Consider the following 18,950-nt stretch of genomic DNA (forward strand, 5'->3'; position numbering starts at 1 on the left):
CTACTTATTAGTTATTACACCACTCCATATATACTTAAAGAAGAAAAAGAAAAATGCAAAAAGTATGAGAGTTCTTCATATATATAAACTTAAACAATCCCTGAAAAGGGAGATATCTGACTTGTAGGTTAATTAATGCTTGCTTTCTGGTTCTTGCTTCAAATTCATAGTTCTCACAAAATAAAACATTCAGGTTCTTTCAGAATCTATTAATTAAATGTATTGATGAAAATCTATATATATTGTACGTTTCAGAAGTGGATAACCAAACCAATTAAATAATAGCATGCAGAATCAAATATTAACAATCCATGTTATGCCTTTGGTAAAAGTGAAAACAATAAAGAATGTAAGTAAATTAAATAAAAAGAAATAGGAAAAAAGTAAAGTATATATATACATTGAAGTATTGAACTATCCATGCACTTCACTCGGTCCACTTCTTTCACCTTTCATCATCTTCGATATACGCAATTTGTGAAGGGAAACAGCCTTTCTAATTGTTTCACTGATTGCCAAGAAAATGGATAAAAAGAAGGTAAATCTTTTTTACTTGATCACAGATATATGTAGCTAAAAATGTGCTCTTAATTTTCACTAGCACATAAGCGATGTTGACATGTTGTGCAGCTCTTTGTCAATGCTAGATATGTCATATGTGGATGGGGAGATGTCATATGTGGATGGGGAGAAGAGGGGTGGACATTAGTATATAGGTCCAAGGCACAATATTAATTAATTGTTTAATTAACGTATATGGTAATATATATATATATGTATATTTCCTTATTCTTTTACTCATACTTTATAACTTATATATATAGTTATGATAATGTAATGGATCCACTTAGGGCTGTAAATTGGCTCGATACAACTCGAGTTCGTATCGAGCTTGGTTCGTTTAATCTCGGTTCAAAAAAAAAAAAAAAAAAACCAAGCTGAAGCTCGCTTGTTTAAGAAACAAGCCAAGCTTGAGCTTTAATATGTTCGACTCAGAAAGCTCGTGAGCAGCTCGTATTTTCTAATTTATATGTTTCATACCTCATTTTTCATAGCTTATATGAGGACTTGCTATTTTTTATTTCCTACTTTGTTTTTGTATTATTTGGTTGGAAGACTTCTACTACCTTACGTCTCTTTTTTAGTGAGAATTTTTGCAAATGTTATAAGTTATCAATGTTTCGATGAAATTATTTGGTACAATTGTATTTCAGGAAAACCATATTCATCTATATGGTGTTTTAAAAAAGTCTTTGATGCCTATCTAATTTAATTAAAAATATATATTAATTCTAAGTTAAATTAACATATTATAATGCTTTCAAGAAAAAAATGTTTGATAGAAATTAATATTTTTAAAAAAATAATAACTAATAAAATATCTTTGATAAAATTATGTGAATAAGCTCGATACAGCTCGAATTCGTATCGGGTTCAATTTTTTTAGCGAGTTCGAGTTCGGCTCGTATAAGAAACAAGTCAAGCCAAAATCAAGCTTGAAAAATTTAAAACAAGCCAAGCTTGAGCACGGTGGTATTCGGCTTGGCTCGGCTCGTTTACACCCCTATCCACTTCGTATGAGATCATGAGCTTAAGAGAGATGGTGTCTACTATTAATTCACTCAAACAAGATTATTGTTCCTACTAATATTTATATTTCTAAAGTTTTTTTTTTTGGTCGTTATATTTCTAAAGTAAAGTTAAACAAGTAATTAGTTAAGTAACAAGATATAGGGGGTGTATAGGTAATCGATCTGTTGCTGCAGAGACCTGTGGGATATTCCTATTTGACAGGAAAAAATAATTATCATCCCTATTTAAGTGCTGTTCATGACAGAATATTAAATTAAAGGAGAAATCATATTATGTGGATATATTACTCTTGAAAATCTTCAATGGATAGCTTTAAATATATTTGAAGTATAAATTATACTGCATCTTTTTTTTTTTTTTTTTGTAAATGAGGCCACAAAAATAGAAAATCATGGCCACAAAAAAAAAAACAATGAATGCACTGAACTAGCTAGCTTCCATTGAATTGAATAGCAATCTTTACCAGTCAAAGTAATTTCTAGTGCCGGAAAGGATTTCTAAAGTTAATCAAAGTAGAATAAAACATAATTAAACTTGTCACAGTAATTTAATCAACTAATCAACCACCTTTTTAGGATTTTCCACCCAACACTCAAAGGATCCTAGATTTGTAGCAACAGGGAGGACCCCCTTCACATGGATTCACGTGTTGTAGTTTAAAACCCCTAATACAAAATTATTAGCAACTTGGATACAACATTCAAATGCTAAAGTCGCAATGCCAATTAATGGACCCCCTTGCTTCAATAATTACTACCTCTCTTAATATTTTAAGAATCCTCATCTAATTAAAACCAATTAATTAATAAAATAAATATATTCTCCCTTTGTTCCAATTGCCTTTCTCAGTGTAAGCACATGACCACTTGCAACAGCAACTAAATATATAATAGTAATTATATGTACATCTATGAGACTGCGAAAAGCCATTTAATTATATTTTGAAGGAGAATCCACTAAGTTTGCATTAATGAATTGTAGACCACCCATTAATTAAAACCTTCTATATTAAAGTCAGTGAAATTATTATAATCTAACTACGATTGGATGGTGGGGGCTGCAACAGATATCGACATCACACGAGAAATTAAACAACATGTTGGCTTGATGCTGAAATTATTTCAGTACACTCATCTACACCCTGTCATGGAGTACACGCCAGACCTTCCATCCAACGAATCAACTGTAGTTTAACCTAATTTTTCTTTCAAAAACCCAATCAAATTCATTAGCCTTTTCTTGAGAGTGAAAAGGCAACTTTACAACAAAAAGAGATCATGAGCTAGCTAGTTGTTGAAAACAAGTTTCTTTACCAGTACAATGTGTTGATATGAATATTATCATCATTAATTAGGCTCTGTAATCAAGATTCAATAATATTTATAGCTAATTTTAATTATAGGTCCCATGGATGGTCACTATAACAAAGCATCAATTCCTACAGCCAGTTCGCTTCACTCCATGTACCCTTGAAGACGTCCAAGAATTAAGTAAGGCGATTATTAATCACTTCATTAATGCATGTTCCTAATAATTTTTGGGAATGAAAATAGTACTTTTTTTTTTTTTTTTCTGATAAGAAATAATGGAAAATTTGTGTAGGAGTTGAAGTTCTAGTAGTAGGAAAAATTTGATACGGGATTTTTTCGGAATGTGAGAAAGTGCTGAAACGCTCGGTGTTATAACGCCAATGAGAGTTTGAACACTCTCTCACATTCTGCACAAATTCAGCAACTTTCATTCCGCATTAGAGAATTGCTCCTAGTAGTAGTAGTGAGCATTTAATATTCTTACATCAAATGCAAGGCGAAATTCAACTACCCTTCCTTCCTTAACCTCTTCTTAACCAAAATATATATATATAAATAATTTATTACAAAGACTTGGAGCCAAAAATGTAATAATTAACTTAAGCTTTTAGAGTAGATCTTTGACATGGTAATAGAGTTATAGTTCTAGGAAGTCTTGCGTTCAAAATCTCACCTTCAATTCCCACTTATTTCTTGTTGGGGAAGATGAGACTACATGTAGATAAGGGTATTAGCTTGAAATCCATTTTTGAATATACTAGGTAATTATCTGACAATAATCTTCTCAAAATTGGAAAGGAAAATGTTAGGGATACCATGTTTTGGTATTATCTAGTGTACCATTTCTTTAATAGAGTTGAACCTCATTTGTATTGGTGGGTCTCACCTCTATTAGAGAGATAGTACACTAGATGGTACCAAGGTACATGGTATATCTAGCTAGCACTACCCAATTGGAAATAAAAAGCAGATTTTGGATAGATTGGGATAATTAATGTTAGAATAAATTAATAAACACAAAACAACTTTTGTATATGGTCACTATATATGGATTGAATGGTATGCCTTTTAATTTCGATCAGAGTCTCAGAACATGAAAAAATTATTGTATGTGACCGTAATACTATGTGGTATAATAAGGTGGTGTTACCAATCCACTCAAATTATAGCACGTGGACGATTTTAAGGGGTTTTTCATAGATTTTAGGGTTTTTCCTAGATTTTAGGGTTTTAGAAATTAATTATTATACACGTGTTATAATTTGAGTGGATTAGTAACACCACGTCATCATGTCACGTGTGTTACGATCACACACAATAATTTCTCTAAAACATGATCCATCGATGAAAATGTATGCTCCTCTACAAACACCTCATAGTTTATATTAATGTCATTTTTTTTTTTGGTCGAAATATTAACGTCGTTAATATCCAGTAACTCAATAGAAGAGCTAGAACAAGAAACACACCCTTTCGATTATTTCATAAGCTTTATACAAGAATGGTTTAGTCCTATATATCTAAACCCAAGATGAGAATGGCCTAATGAAAATTATGGAATTCATTGATGAAATGCTTCAAGTATTTACTAACTAAATAATTAATAGAATAATCAAATTTGCTTCAACTTTCAAGAGATCATCAAAAGAGAAGTGGCCAACAAAAAAAACAAATAAAAAGTGGGAGAAAATGACAAAATGAAGAGGACAAGGATGGTGGGATCCATATCCACTCTCTTCTTCATCTTTCCTGTGGGGAGTTAAAACGGATCTGTTTTGGTGCCAAGAAAAAACGGATCTGTTTGACCGGTCTATTAATTCGGATTCTTACCCGTGGCATATTTATGAACTCTGCAGTCCCTACAAATCTGCGCTCTGTTTCCCTCCCGTCAAATACGGGGGATTTTTGTATAAAAATCAAAATAAAAAGAAAAAGAAATAAGGAAATTGTTTTTGGGTGTTGTAATTAGGGATGGCATTTTTAACCAAAAAACCACACTGAAACGATTTTGAACCAACTCCAAACCGATCGGTTTGGTCGTTATCGGGTGAAAGTCAGTTTCGGTGGTCAAACCGAACCGTGCCACCATTGTTGGCGTCGAAAACGGCTTGGACACTGCCCCCTCGAAAGCCCAAAAATCTAAACCAAAACCGACACCCTTCCGAGCCCAACCAAACCCGAAAAGTCATTAACCAACTAAAATCGGTTCGGCAGCGGTCCGTCTTGAGCGCTTCCGCTGATGTCGGTATTGAAAGACTGTAATGGTTGTTTGGGTCAGTTACCGACACCGACCCACCCTTAGTTGTAATAGCACAACTCATCCAGACGTTTTACTGCCAATTCACTTAAACATGTATAGTTTTTAAGAATATTGTTTAGAATTTATAGTTTATATATTAATTATTGCACAAGTTTATAATTTTAATGAAGGAAAAAAAAAACAATTTTGGTTCTTGTGTTTTACTCCGAAAACATATTTTGTCCTTGTGGTTTCAAAACTCTGTATTTGATCATTATGTTTTATATTATTTGTTATTTGAGGACATTTTGTAATCAACATGAAATTTTTTTTCAAATTAAATCTAATAACTTGTTTAAACTTTGAAATTTTACTCAAAAAAATCATGTATGATATATTCAATTTGATTTTCAAACAAAAATTTAAAATTGGAGTTTGTTAAAATTGTTCTCATATTGCAAATAACATTAAACACGGAAACCAAATATAAAGTTTTAAAATTACAATGACCAAATATGTTTTCAGAGTAAAACACAGGGACCAAAAACATTTTTCCGCCTTAATAAATTGGTAATACTAGAGTACGTAATATTGTAGTCACATAAAAATATTTCTCAAAAATAAGAGTAGAATTGTGGCCCTGTGGGGCCACGCTCATGGTGAGAGTTTCATTCTTACCCTTCCCTTCTTATGGAATACAAAAGAAAGGTGAAATTGTAAAAACGTTTTTGCACCAACCGAGTTTGTTCCTTCTACCTTTTGTTTCTCTTCTTTTCAATTTTCATTTTCTTGTTAGTATTTCATGTATTGCGCATATATATATGTATGTACTTAATTACATGTACTTTTGAAAAATTATTCTCTTTGTTTGCAGACTTTTCAAAAAAAAATTATGTACGTATTATACATGTTTTGTTCGATTATACGAAAGACAATTGAGTACTTCAATTTCTCCAAACAAATTAAATTTACAAAGAAATTAACTCAAGAACGATAATGATTGTAATGTTTTGTCATACAGGAATCATCATATATATTGCAATATTGTATATTGATGCTTGTTAATTGTGAGAGCACGGTTTTCTCAGTCTATCTCATTTCTACCGACCATGACTCATGACTATTTCTCTTCTTTCAAAGTTCAAGACATAAAAAGGATTGACCAAAAAAAACAACCATAAAAAGGTTTGAAACAGTCTACAAGCAAATAAGGACATAGAGCTGGTCCAGTTGAGGCCGGCAGAGGCATATAATATACGTTGCTACCAACTTTGGTTTGGAGACTTGTGATTATTGTATATGTTATATTTGATGTCCAGGTCTTATTTGACAATTACATTATTTATTGAGGAGACCAAGGTTGTCTTTTGTAAACAGTTTTCATTAGTTAATCAATCATCTAACCGCTATATACAAGATGATTGGTTATAATAGTCGTAAATCTTTGTATTTGTTTAATATAATTAAGGACTAATTTTTTGACATTATAGGAAATATTTGGTTGTTACCTGTTTGTCACTAAATGAATAGGGAATGATTTAGAAGTTGCTAAGTAGATTCGAATGTCTCACGTACTTGCTTTTTCTTTTGTTTTTTTTGGTCACTGATTTCCCTTTTTCTTATTTAGCTGTTTGGCCATGAATGGGTCGTGGGGTGTGCAATCGTGCTTGGCCCAAGAGCAGAGGATCATTTGGCCCATAAGTGCCAGTATGCTTACAAACACTTCAATTGAGGATAAGATCGTATGCATGAGTAATTCATGAAAAAGTACTCCCTGATCAAGGAACCATATAGATTATTTTGATAATAAACAGCATATATAAAAACAACTCACCTCCAAACTTTGGAATTGTTTCAACTATTTTGAGTCTAACGGGTGAAAAACATTCGAATTTACCTGATAAGTATGGTTGTGGGTAGAGACACTTAGAGTTTACATTAAAATTTTGGATCCAATAAAGAAGTAGTTCATGAAGGTTTTCTTTACCACCTAAAAAAACTCTTTGAGAGAAGTAAATGTTAATTACACCCAAATGTGTAAGTAGCTTTTAAAATAAACATTATGACATCTCTGAGTGCTCGAACGTCTAATACTAAGCATATGGATATTTAAAGATGTCAAAAAATTACTGTGACAACAATAATATAGTAAAAAATATAAAATAGAACATAGATCTAATCACATATATTGGCAATCACACCTAAGATAATAGACATGTGCTTCACATTGTCCCCGAGAGAGAGAGAGAGAGAGAGAGAGAGAGAGAGAGAGAGAGAGAGAGAGATTGGACTCTAAACACGCACACTGGGCCAGAGAGAATGAGAGTGATAGGGCCCAAGTCCAATAGGTGATGGTAATGTATTACCATCAGTGAGAATGATTCCAATATGTTGTTGTACTTCTCACACTTCCTAATTTATGAAAATTGTTGTTTTATAATTTTTAAACATTGAAAAATATCAAACAAGTAGAAAGAAAATTTGGGTATTTAAAAAAATAGAGAAAATTTAATTTGGGTATTAAAAAAATATTTAAATATATTCATTATTAGACTCATGTTAAAGAATTTATTAAAATAAATACAATGATTTAATTTTCATGAATAATTAAAATACAAATTATAATATAGCAGCCACTTAATAAAAAATAAGCATAATCTAATTTGGTATAAGTATAACAACATCACTCTCAACAGCACTGCAACTACAGTAAATATCATTATCATTATCAACACTATTCAGATTAGTATTAAGTCACTTTAAGACTAATAAATTGGTATCACTCTTTAATGCATCACTGTTGAAGGCCTTGGAAATATTATATTGTTATAATGATGGGCTGATGTTCTGCTTACAGACATTGACAAGTAAACTAAATCAAAAACCAATTAAGTAATAGCCTATTAGGGACTATTAATCACTCTTACTTTAATGGAATTGTCTGATTATCATGATCGAACTCATTAGAACAGGTTACATAAAAAGGGCAGTCAAAGTATAGAACTACCAATGGGCCTCTCTGATAACTGAATTGTTGGCTAGCACTTTCTTATAACTGATTGAAGCTTTCTTTTATCAAAATTCCATATGCCTGACACATTAAGCAACCAGAAGAAACTCCAGATGCTAGAGGAGGCTACCCACCTAAGCAGGAGGAATAGCTAAATAAACATGAACAAAGTCACTTAAGCCCAATTCACCTTTCTAAGTACACAAATTTGAAAATTGGGCTTTCTGTACTTTCTGTATCCTAAGCCCAATCTCATCCTGGTCAGTCTGCAGCCCAACATCAGCCCAAATAACTGAACCATGTATCATTGACGGATCCGAGCGGAGGGGGGAGTCGCCCGGCGGTGGTTGGAGAAATCATCTCCTATCCTTTTTTTTCATATAAATTTTTTATAATTATTATAGTTTTATTTTTTGTAATTATTATAGTTTTTTTATAAATATTTTAATTTTATTTTTTGTAATTAATTTTTAGCTCAAATGACGATTTTAGCCCTAAAAATTGTAACATAATTGATGAAAATATTTGATTGAAACAAATCGTTAATAATAGTCATTGATTAAATCAAAATAAAAATGAGATCCTCAATTGAAAATAGGAATATAGTTAGAGTCTTTTTTATATAATTTTCCTTTTTAGTAATACTCTCGATCATTTATTATGATTTAAATAATATTTTCAAGTTTTAGTTGAGTTTAATTAGGTAATACCTACAATAATGCTTTCTAAATAATTGGAATAGCAAACCCATGGAGGCCTAAGTGTTTCAAATTTCCCTCTTCATGGGTATCTCATGCTCATATAAAAGGTAACACTCCTAAAAGTGTGTTTATCAAATATAGGAATGAAATCTTATACTCATTTCCAAGCTCCAAATCTACAAATCAAACGAGTCATAAAAGTGTTTTTATTCATACTCATTTATTTGATCATTACACCTAGTATCCAAATAAATTTTCCAAAAACCTTTCTGTTTTACCTCTATCATTAATCTTTTTTTTTTTCTTTCAAATAAAAAAAGAGTTAGTAGTAGTTGTCTGACAAGTTATATATATACAAAAATACTCTAAAACTAATTAAATAGTAAGTTAATAAGTAGTTAATCATCTTTTTGGACTCACTGCATAATGTAATCTCATAATCTGAGTTGTTTATTTTTAGGCTCTACTTCAAAGATTATCTTTGTAAATAATCTCCTAATTCGAAAGTTTTTTAGCTAATTAATTATAATAATAACTATTTATATGTTTTTATTCAAACATATATAGTGTTCATCTATTTTTTTGTCACAGTTAGATGATTAAATGGTTTCTAATTTAGTTGATTGTTTACAATTATAATTTTCAAAGTGGAGCCTAAAAACTAAACGGTTCAGATTATGAAATTACTCATATAGTAAGTCCAAAAAATTAGTTAATTTTGTATTAACTTACTAACTAGTTAATTTTAGTACAAGAAGAAAGAAGTTGAAGTAAAAGAAAATCATATCTAAAACCAAGTTGTGTTATTATATGAAGAAAATAAAAACCAAGTTGGTATTATTTAATGCGCAAGAAGAGGTGTAGATTCACTTCATGCATTCCAATGCCGGCATGAAAAGTCCAACTTTATTGTATGATTTTTTCAAGGTACAGACCCCCTTGCGAAGATACTCTTCATCAGAACTGTAGAAGGAAGGCAACGCCATATAGATGATATATATATAGGGCCTATAGGCAATATAAAATCTTGACCAACTTGCTGCATTATATAATTCATCATTCTTAAAGTGGGGCCATTTTGACCAACTTGTTGCTTTCCAAGAGACAACCTCCACTGGTAAACTATAATTTTGTCAGAACTCAGAAATACATATGAATCTAAGAGTAAGAGATAAAAATGGAGGAGAAACGAATATAATTTAATGACGTTGAGTTCAGACTTCAGACGCAACTCTGTATGCACCGAAAATTGGAACACATCCCTCATTATTAGGCTGTCTCACCAATAAGAAAATGGTCACCATGATAATGCTGCGTTTGGTTTCCATAATCTCATTAATTAGATAAATAAACGCACGTACCATAGAAAGTTTATTTCTTTTATGTACTAAATTACTAATTGAATCTAATAAGTTTCTAAATCTCATCCACTTACTTAAGGTTTTATTTTAAGGGGATTATCTTTATAAGAAACAAAAGAGTTGGCATTGCTAGAGTTTATAATGTGGTTTAAGAATCCAAACTGTCTACTTTTTAGAATCTCTATTTAAAATTAGAGATAATTAGGCTTAAGTTTTTTAGAAAAATAGTTTTTAAATAAAGATCGAGAGTTTTTAAAAATTTATAAAAAAATTATTTTAATTCATAATAAAGTCTTTTTAATTTATAAGAAATTTTTTTAATTCATAATAAACTCCTTCTCTGATTTGAAGTGTATTTTTCCATATTTGAAAGGTATTTTCCTTTCTAGAAAAAGAGTGGGCTTTATAGAAGCTGCATGTTAGGTTTTAACTCCAAGATAAAAAAAAAGGGTTAAATACATTTTTGGTCCACGAACTTTGGGCGGTTTCTCAATTTGGTCCACCAATTTTAAAACGTGACAAAAATAACCCCGAATTATCCAATTTGTGTCAATTCAGGATTTTCCGTCCAAATATCTAACGGAAGCTGACGTGGCCGTTAAATGCTGACGTGGGGCATTGAATGTGCGCCACGTGTCACCTCTTTTATTTTATTTTCAGATTTTTTCTATTTTCCTATTTTTATAAACTTTAAAAATTAATTAAAAATGGCTCCGGACTCATAAAAATACATGGAAAATTCCTACAACCTCGTGTTAACTAGTCCAAATTTATTATGGAGCCAAATTACCAATTTGCCCTCTGAGAGTTTCTAAAAAATTTGGGAAGTCCAAATTTATTTTATAGAGGAAAATTTATTTTTCTCTAAGACCGAGAGGTCTTTTGGGTAGTAAGTGTTCACGAGAAAGGTAGTGTTAGTTTTTAGAAGACCAACGGTGCAAACCTCGTATTTTTTGAAGCTCGGAGATTATTCTATAAATTTCCAAAGAGTCTAGAGTATTTTAATTTTTTAAAAATAAATTTGGACTTCCCAAATTTTCTGGAAACTCTCAGAGGGCAAATTGGTAATTTGGCCCCATAATAAATTAGTACTAGTCAAGGCAATATCGTAGGAATTTTCCGTGTATTTTTATGAGTCCGGATCTATTTTTAATTAATTTTTAAAGTTTATAAAAATAGAAAAATAGAAAAAATTTAAAAATAAAATAAAAGAGGTGACACGTGGCGCACATTCAGTGCGCCATGTCAGCGTTTAACGGCCACGTCAGCTTCCGTTAGATATTTGGACGAAAAATCCTGAATTGACACAAATTGGATAATTCGGGGTTATTTTTGTCACATTTCAAAATTGGTGGACCAAATTGAGAAACCGCCCAAAGTTCGTGGACCAAAAATGTATTTAACCCTAAAAAAAAATCATAAATCTTGAAGTTAAAACTTACCATAAAGTCGTAAAAAAAAAAAAAAAAAAAAACTTAATTAAAAACCCTAAATCACTACTGATCTTAGTCTAACAAAGATTTATAAAATAAACTGAACTCTAAATCTTCTTAAAAATTATTCCTATAAAAAATTATAAAAGTCAAAACTAATTATTTGACCATTTGATTTCATCATGAGCATTTTAGTGGTTGTCTGAACATTTTATTTATCTATCTATTTGGTCATATTTAGATAATTAAATTATTTTTTATTTTATTAATTATTGTAAAAATGATCCTTAAATTGTGATTTAACGATTCAAACCATTAAATGATTGAATGTTATTAAGGGTTAGTAAACATACCATCTCTTTTGTTTCTTATCAAAAGAGATAACTCTTTAGAAGTTTTTCTACTTAGTATAGACGCACAATTTGACCTTGACATTTTTGACATGGTTTTATTTAATTACATTTTATAGTCTTGTTAAAATTATTTAGAAAGAAAATTAACAATGGGAAAGTATAGTCAAAGGTTAGAGAGCATATTCAAAATTGGGTTAAAATGGTTAAAGTTGAATGATATTGGCGATAGTTTTGCATACGATTGTTACTCGTTGATGTTTGTGAGTCTTATTATGAGTTTTACAACCGCTTACGGGTACTCAGTAATTGCCAATTTTATTTTTGACCAAACAGTAATGGTCGATTGTTAATATATGCAAGGTAAATAAATTTTATTGTAAGTTTCATATGCATTAACTAACAGCGGGGGTGGTTGCGTGCTAGATAGATTATGGGTATAATTGATTGAGAGTAATATCCCATGCTTAAGATCCCATCATATGTAATGTTGACACTTGACAAAGAGCTCACCTACATAATTTGATTTATAATGAGACATACACCACCCAATTCCACTTTCCAAGAAAAGTAGTAGAAATTGATAGGCAAACAGCGATGGATGACAAAAACCAAGAATTTTGTGAAGGGAATTTAGTCCTAGTGTCCTACATTTCAAAAGGGGATCTTAACGTCAACTACTTGGAATATAATAGTTGTCATGAAGAAACCCATTCACCAACTATATTCAATATTAAAATAGGTGTTTCCTTTTGAGCTCAATATATATAAAAAAGCCAAGTAGGGGGGGTGGGGTATATTGGGGATAAGGAAAGCAAAAGGGTCCACTTTGATAAGGTCGATATTGCAACATAAAGAGTCCATGTACGTACTTGGTTCATGCATGGTTTTGTTTAGCAAAGAAAATAGCAAAAAAAACTTGACCCATACGCTTCCATCCATTACTTTCTCTGACCTCAAAATCAAATATCCTCTGCAATTTCAGCATGAAAGAAACTTGCTGTGGTCTGTAGCTGCAGGTACATATTAAAGACTATACGAGCTGCAGACTCCACCATTGGTTTGACCAAGCAGCAACCAGCAGCCATTAACTATTCCTCCAATAAAAAAAGTTGAAAAACATTGGCCCAACTTTTCACTTTCAGATCTGAAATAAACTATTACCTATGCCTAGCTGGATTAACAAGGGCATCTTTATTTTTTTATTTTTAGTTTTTTTCCATTTTCTTTTATGTCCTGTAGTACCATTCCACCTAAAACCACTATATAGATATTGAAATATTGTTATCCTAATCATAGCCAATAAAATTAACCATGGTTTTGCATAGCGCTGGAGATTTTTCACAATGTCCTTGTATTTCGAAGTGATAACGCAATGCCATGTCAAAACAAAAGCAAATAACACAAAATTAAGAGTACCACATTTGACAATACTGTAGGTTCCGAGTAAAAGGAAGTCATTTCGGGCGTTCATTGGTTGCCAAATTAAAAAAGAATGGTTGTACTTATTATGATGTCTTTTCCATGACTTGAATTTCATCCACATTGTACTTCTAAGTGATGTCACATTGCCATGTCAATCGGGAAGGCATTAACACCATTTTGGAGCATTGACATTTTGAAATGCTACTTATATAGATTGCCAAAAGAAATTTATATTGATTTCTGATGTCTTTTTCATGACTTTCTTGAAGACAATTTTGATAACCTGTGATCAAATCGGAAACTATCTATGTAATAACATAGCGCAATCGCACAAGAGAAAAAAAAATAAAAAGAGCTAATCTGGTATACCATTCCGACAGAATGTGGTGTAACATCTCTATGTTGGATGTTCAGTAAGGGATGATGGGAGCCAAAGAAATATCCAAGAAACTTGCTACTGCAGTTGTGTAACTTGCAGCATCTGTCATCACACAACTTTGTTTGCCTGCACCAAGACTCTTCGTAGCTCGTTGGCAATCCCTTGCAACAAAACTGGTTTTCTGATAACTCCATTGATTCCAACCTGCATACATCTATCCCACACATCTTCATCAGCACTAGCAGTAACAGCAATAATCAATGGCCAAGTGCGGCTTCGAAATTTTCTAATTCTGATTGCAACTTCGAAACCATCCAACTCAGGCATGTGAAGATCCAGAAAAACAATTTGGATAGAAGCTCCAGAAGGACCAATTACAGAAAGGCATTCAAATCCAGATGAAACAGCAGTTACAATGCAACCTAACTTCTCAAGCAGTCTCCGGGTCACAGCCCTGTTCAAATCATCATCATCAGTTAATAAAACTTGCAACCCTTTGAAAAGAGAATTGGAATTTGAGTGCTCTGATGATTCTCCAGGTTCAGAGATGGCTATCGCAATGGACGGTCGAAGTTGAAACCGGAGAACAAGTGCCATGCTTTGAGCAAATCCTTGAGGGTTAGGGACTGCCCATATGTTTCCTTGCATCAACTGCCAATAAAAAGTTATTTAGAAATGCTTTAGAAAGAAAATATATAAGAGCACCACTAAGTAACAGCACAGAAATTGTCATTCCTCTCATAAACTGTAAAACTAGCAGACAACACATAGGTTTAGAAAATCTGAACAAAACAACCTATTTCAAGATGGTTTCAGCATGCATTAAAGTTAGTAAACTAGTGACCTTCAATAATTTAGCAATTACAAGTACATTAAGGTTAGTAAAACATGATAGTTTTTCTCAAGAGTTTAATAAAATGTAAGACGTTACACAATTCAGTCAAATTGTGATTCAAGCCACCATTTTTTTAAACTACATTCTTAACAAGTATATGCATGACAATGAGTTACAAATAGCACAGATAAGGAAAGCCAATTTCAACTACTCCAAGCCAAAGACATGTATAACAACACCACCAGGGTATTCAATCAAGTGGGTAAACTAAAAGTATCAACAACCAGGTATGTCAGCAGGAAAACCTTTTTTTCCTTCTATCCAACCTGACCTATCAAAGGTCTCACTAAACTTTCTACCATGACAAAGATAATGTTGATATCTTTGGTCATCAAGATTGCTTATCCTGCATAGTAAATATTTGTAACTGATCAAGAGAAGGGCTACGCTTTCCTCATTAACACAGATGACCACTTTTTGATGCAGGAATATCTAAAGGAAAAAAAAAATGTTACATCCTGCAAGCACTGTGTGCCAAAATTTTCCTCATGCAGAGTCTAGGTTCACAAACATCTTCTGTATTTTAGTTTCCTAACTCCAAAAGAATGCAGAGTCTAATTTAAGAATTTGTAACATTTTTTCTCAAAAAGAATATACCACACACACACACACACACACACATGCACACAATTCATCACCCTCACCTGCACTAGCTTTTTGCAAATGCTGAAGCTCAATCCCTCCTCAAACCCCTCACTAGTGTATCTCCTACCAACAAGCTGCACCATTGGATTTGCGCCCTCTGATTGAAAATCACTATTGCTTATCCCAATCTCAAATCTAATATATACATCACCAGACGAGCTGTGTCTCCACGCTGCCCATCTTTGATCATTCCTTCCCTGACTACCATTCCCTGAAGAAACCCGAAATATGACCAACCCTTCCCCCTTGTTTCCATTTAACAGGCTTCCAACCATATGTAAAATCACCTGAAAAACCCTTCTTTCATCGCCCATTACATGATCAGGTAAGGACTTCTCTACCTCAATTGAAAAATCAAAGCCCCTATACACACACAAGCATTTGGCAAGGCAGGCTGCTTCCTTTATCATTGCATGTAACCGAAAAGATCTCATCTCCAATGGAAATCTTCCACTATCCTTTGCCGAATTGTCCATCACATCATTTATCAAGGTTGATAGGACATTGCTCGTCCTCACCATTGTATCAACAATAACTCCTTGATCATTATTCAAATTCTCATCCTGCATCATTGAAAGCAAACCCAAAATTGAGTGCATTGGCCTCCTCATCCCATCACTCATTACCTTTTGGAATGAGTTTCTTGCATGGCTTGCCATCATAGCACTCATTTTTGCTTGTTGCAAGGCTCGATTTTGCTCAGCCAATTTCTCCCTCATAAGTTGAGACTCTTCAAGGACTGCAGCATGGGATAAAGCCACAGCAACCTGATCAGCAACTACCTTAATTATCTCAAGTTCCTGGGTGCTCCAAGATCTAGGTTGTCCACCAGGGAGAACCAAAACCAATATTGCATAACAAGCCTGGATCAACTCTGGAGTTCCCCCTTTGAAATTGGAAACCCGAAGCATTGGCATCCGAATTGCAGCTACTGGTCCCGGCTCACCTGAGTCACCACTGGCATAAACAAGTGCTGAGTCAGGCCTAAGGATGTTCACCCCATCACTCCCCTTGATCTGTACAACATCAGGATCACTTATAGGTACAGAAAAGTTGTACAAATTAGAATAATTCCTCCCTTTCAACTCGTGGGTCAGGATCATCTCTGTTTTATTTTCATTAGGCATCCAAACTGCACAGTACTGCAAACCCAATGTCTCAGATAGCTCAAAAAGGGTTGTAGACAATATTGTATGCCTATCAAGCGACTTGCGAATCTCTTGGGTAAGCATCCGAACATGCATTCCAGCTTCTTTTTGTCTCAATATAATTCCAACCTCTCTTCCAAGATCCCAAGTCTTCTTCTTCAACATGAATTCTCTCACTTTCACTTTGAGAAGTAAAGGGATGAGAGTGATGAGTGTTATAGCAGTGGCGCATGATACCAGAGCAGTAAGAATTTTGAAAACTGTGAGAGCAAGCATAAGCTGAAACGGGTGAGGGCCATAAGTCCAGCCATTGAGTAAATGTGTCAATCCACAAAGCACAATGAAGGCAATGAACTGAAAGAGGACCCATTTGAAAGGTACATTCGAGCAGCTAACAAAGTAAAGCAGCTCAATGGGGATCGAAAAGTAGGCTACTGCAATTAAGAAATCGCTCACTCGCTGTGTTTCTAGTATGCTCTCAATGCTCCACAAGCTGCCCTCATCGTCACAATTGCACCGCGGAAATCCATTATCCGACGCCAAAACACATACGAGGAGCAAGGAAATTGATAGCCCAGATGCTAATGCCTTTAACATTGCATCCAAAGGACAGCTTCTTCAATCCATTTATCAGTAAACTTTGAACCTTTTAAACCTCGCTACAGATTAAAGTTTCGAACTAAACCGGCCTTGGACTACAATCGCAAAGACACAATCTTTAATTCCCATTTCCTGTAAAAGACAGTAAAAATAACGCCCCCCATTAGCACTTTGAAGGAATTTAGTACAAACAATTTGAGATCTAACTCAACCAACTAAATCCTGTCTAGTATATAATTTTTTATATTACAGATTTATGAATGGCACAGTTTCCTCAATTAAAAGAAAAATATAACCCCAAAAAAACAATGATATGCCAAAAGATAAAAACGATAAAAAAAAAAACTCAGAAGCAAGAACACGTTTTTAAAATAGAAAACCCACCAAACCAACCTCAATAACTCCTCAAAACTAAAAAGACAAAAGAAATAAAGAAATGCAGGCCAAGTAGAAAGCGTACCTGATAGCACACTAGAAGCTTTGCCAAAATCCAGATTTCCAATCAAACCACCATCAGATCTTAGCCTTCTAGCACATGCAGGAGACCCCTCAATGAACTTCTCCAGCCATCAGCAATGACCCATTAAACAAATCTCATAAAAAAGACAAAACACAGACAGACACCAAAAATCTCCCACTACCCATTTATAGTATTAACAGCAGCAGCTAGCCTCTTCTCAATTGGAACGAATGGAGAAAAACCCAGTAACAAATCCCAATAATAATAATATATAAACCCAAAAAGAAAGATTTTATTTTCCAAATAAAAAACAACCAAAACCCAGTTTTCTGAAACACTAAACCAGCCACCTCGCGCCGTGTAAACCGGTGGTGGGCACTAAAAACTTGAGCTTTTGGGGAAGGCGGTGGTGATTCAGTGAAGCAGAAAACAAAGAGTGCCTCTTGTTTTCCCAAGTAGTCCTCTTCAGCTACCTTTTATAGCACCAAAGAAAAAGAGAAACACAAAAAAAAATAAAACCCCAAAAATCTCTCTCTTTATGTTTTCCAAATTTGGAGCAAAGAAAATAATTAAAATAAAAAAATAAAAAATGAAAGGGAATATTGTTTTGCGCCGTTGTTTCGTAGGGAGAGCAGGAAAAAAAAAATCAAAGGAAAGGAAAGGGAGAGAAGAAGGAAAGGGGTGGGACCCACTTTCTTACATGAAGAGAACTTAGACGCTCTTCTGCACATAACGTCCTCGTCACACCCGAAAAGATTTGTTTTTATTACTCTCTCTCTCTCTCTCAAACAAAAAGAGAAATTAAGAAAATGTTTTTTGCCACGTGGCAGCCATAAGGGACTGCCCGAGTCAGTCCTGCTTTTCAATGCCAGCGCGTCGCATTCACTTAACGTCCCCACCTCCAGAGTCCTCGTCAACATTCACACCACCTAAGTAATTGCATTAATAGTGGTACATTGTATATACACACAAGCTATTATTATTCATTAATTTTCATGAGGAAGAGGTTATGGTTTTAATTGCATGCTTTATTTGTCTTACACATTTACACTCTTACCAAATTACCATTTTTTTATAGGACTAATTACAAATTAATCAATAAAATTTTTTGCAATTACATTTTAGTCAATACATTTTTTTATAATTTTATTTTAGTCATTATTGAACAAATAAAAAAATAATAATAAATTACAATAGATTAATAAACATACATTATTATTCAAATTTAAATTTGTATTAGGTTTATTTTTTATTGTTATACAGCAAAACGACTTAGGATTTAGCTTCCGAGTTTTGGGCAGACCTAAACTCTAAGGCATAAGTTCCAAAACCTTAATTCTAAACCCTAAATTAAATTAAGGGCAACGTCATAATTTTAAACCCATAAATAATTATAAAAAA

The 18,950-nt window shown here is 33.2% G+C and overlaps 1 protein-coding gene across 1 annotated transcript; it reads right to left on the reverse strand.

The window, feature by feature from the left end:
* Nucleotides 1–13,548: 13,548 nt before the first annotated feature.
* Nucleotides 13,549–18,057, reverse strand: ETR2 (Signal transduction histidine kinase, hybrid-type, ethylene sensor). Its single transcript, XM_086233307.1, has 3 exons — nt 17,550–18,057; nt 15,341–17,221; nt 13,549–14,452 (listed from the first exon to the last, which is right to left on the reverse strand). Exons 2-3 carry the CDS (start codon nt 17,084–17,086, stop codon nt 13,910–13,912), a joined length of 2,289 nt encoding a protein of 762 aa, XP_086089433.1. The 5' UTR covers nt 17,087–17,221; nt 17,550–18,057; the 3' UTR covers nt 13,549–13,909.
* Nucleotides 18,058–18,950: the final 893 nt, after the last annotated feature.

This window comes from Dryas octopetala, chromosome 2 (assembly GCF_963921425.1).
Source record: "Dryas octopetala chromosome 2, drDryOcto1.1, whole genome shotgun sequence".
NCBI classification, from domain to species: domain Eukaryota; kingdom Viridiplantae; phylum Streptophyta; class Magnoliopsida; order Rosales; family Rosaceae; genus Dryas; species Dryas octopetala.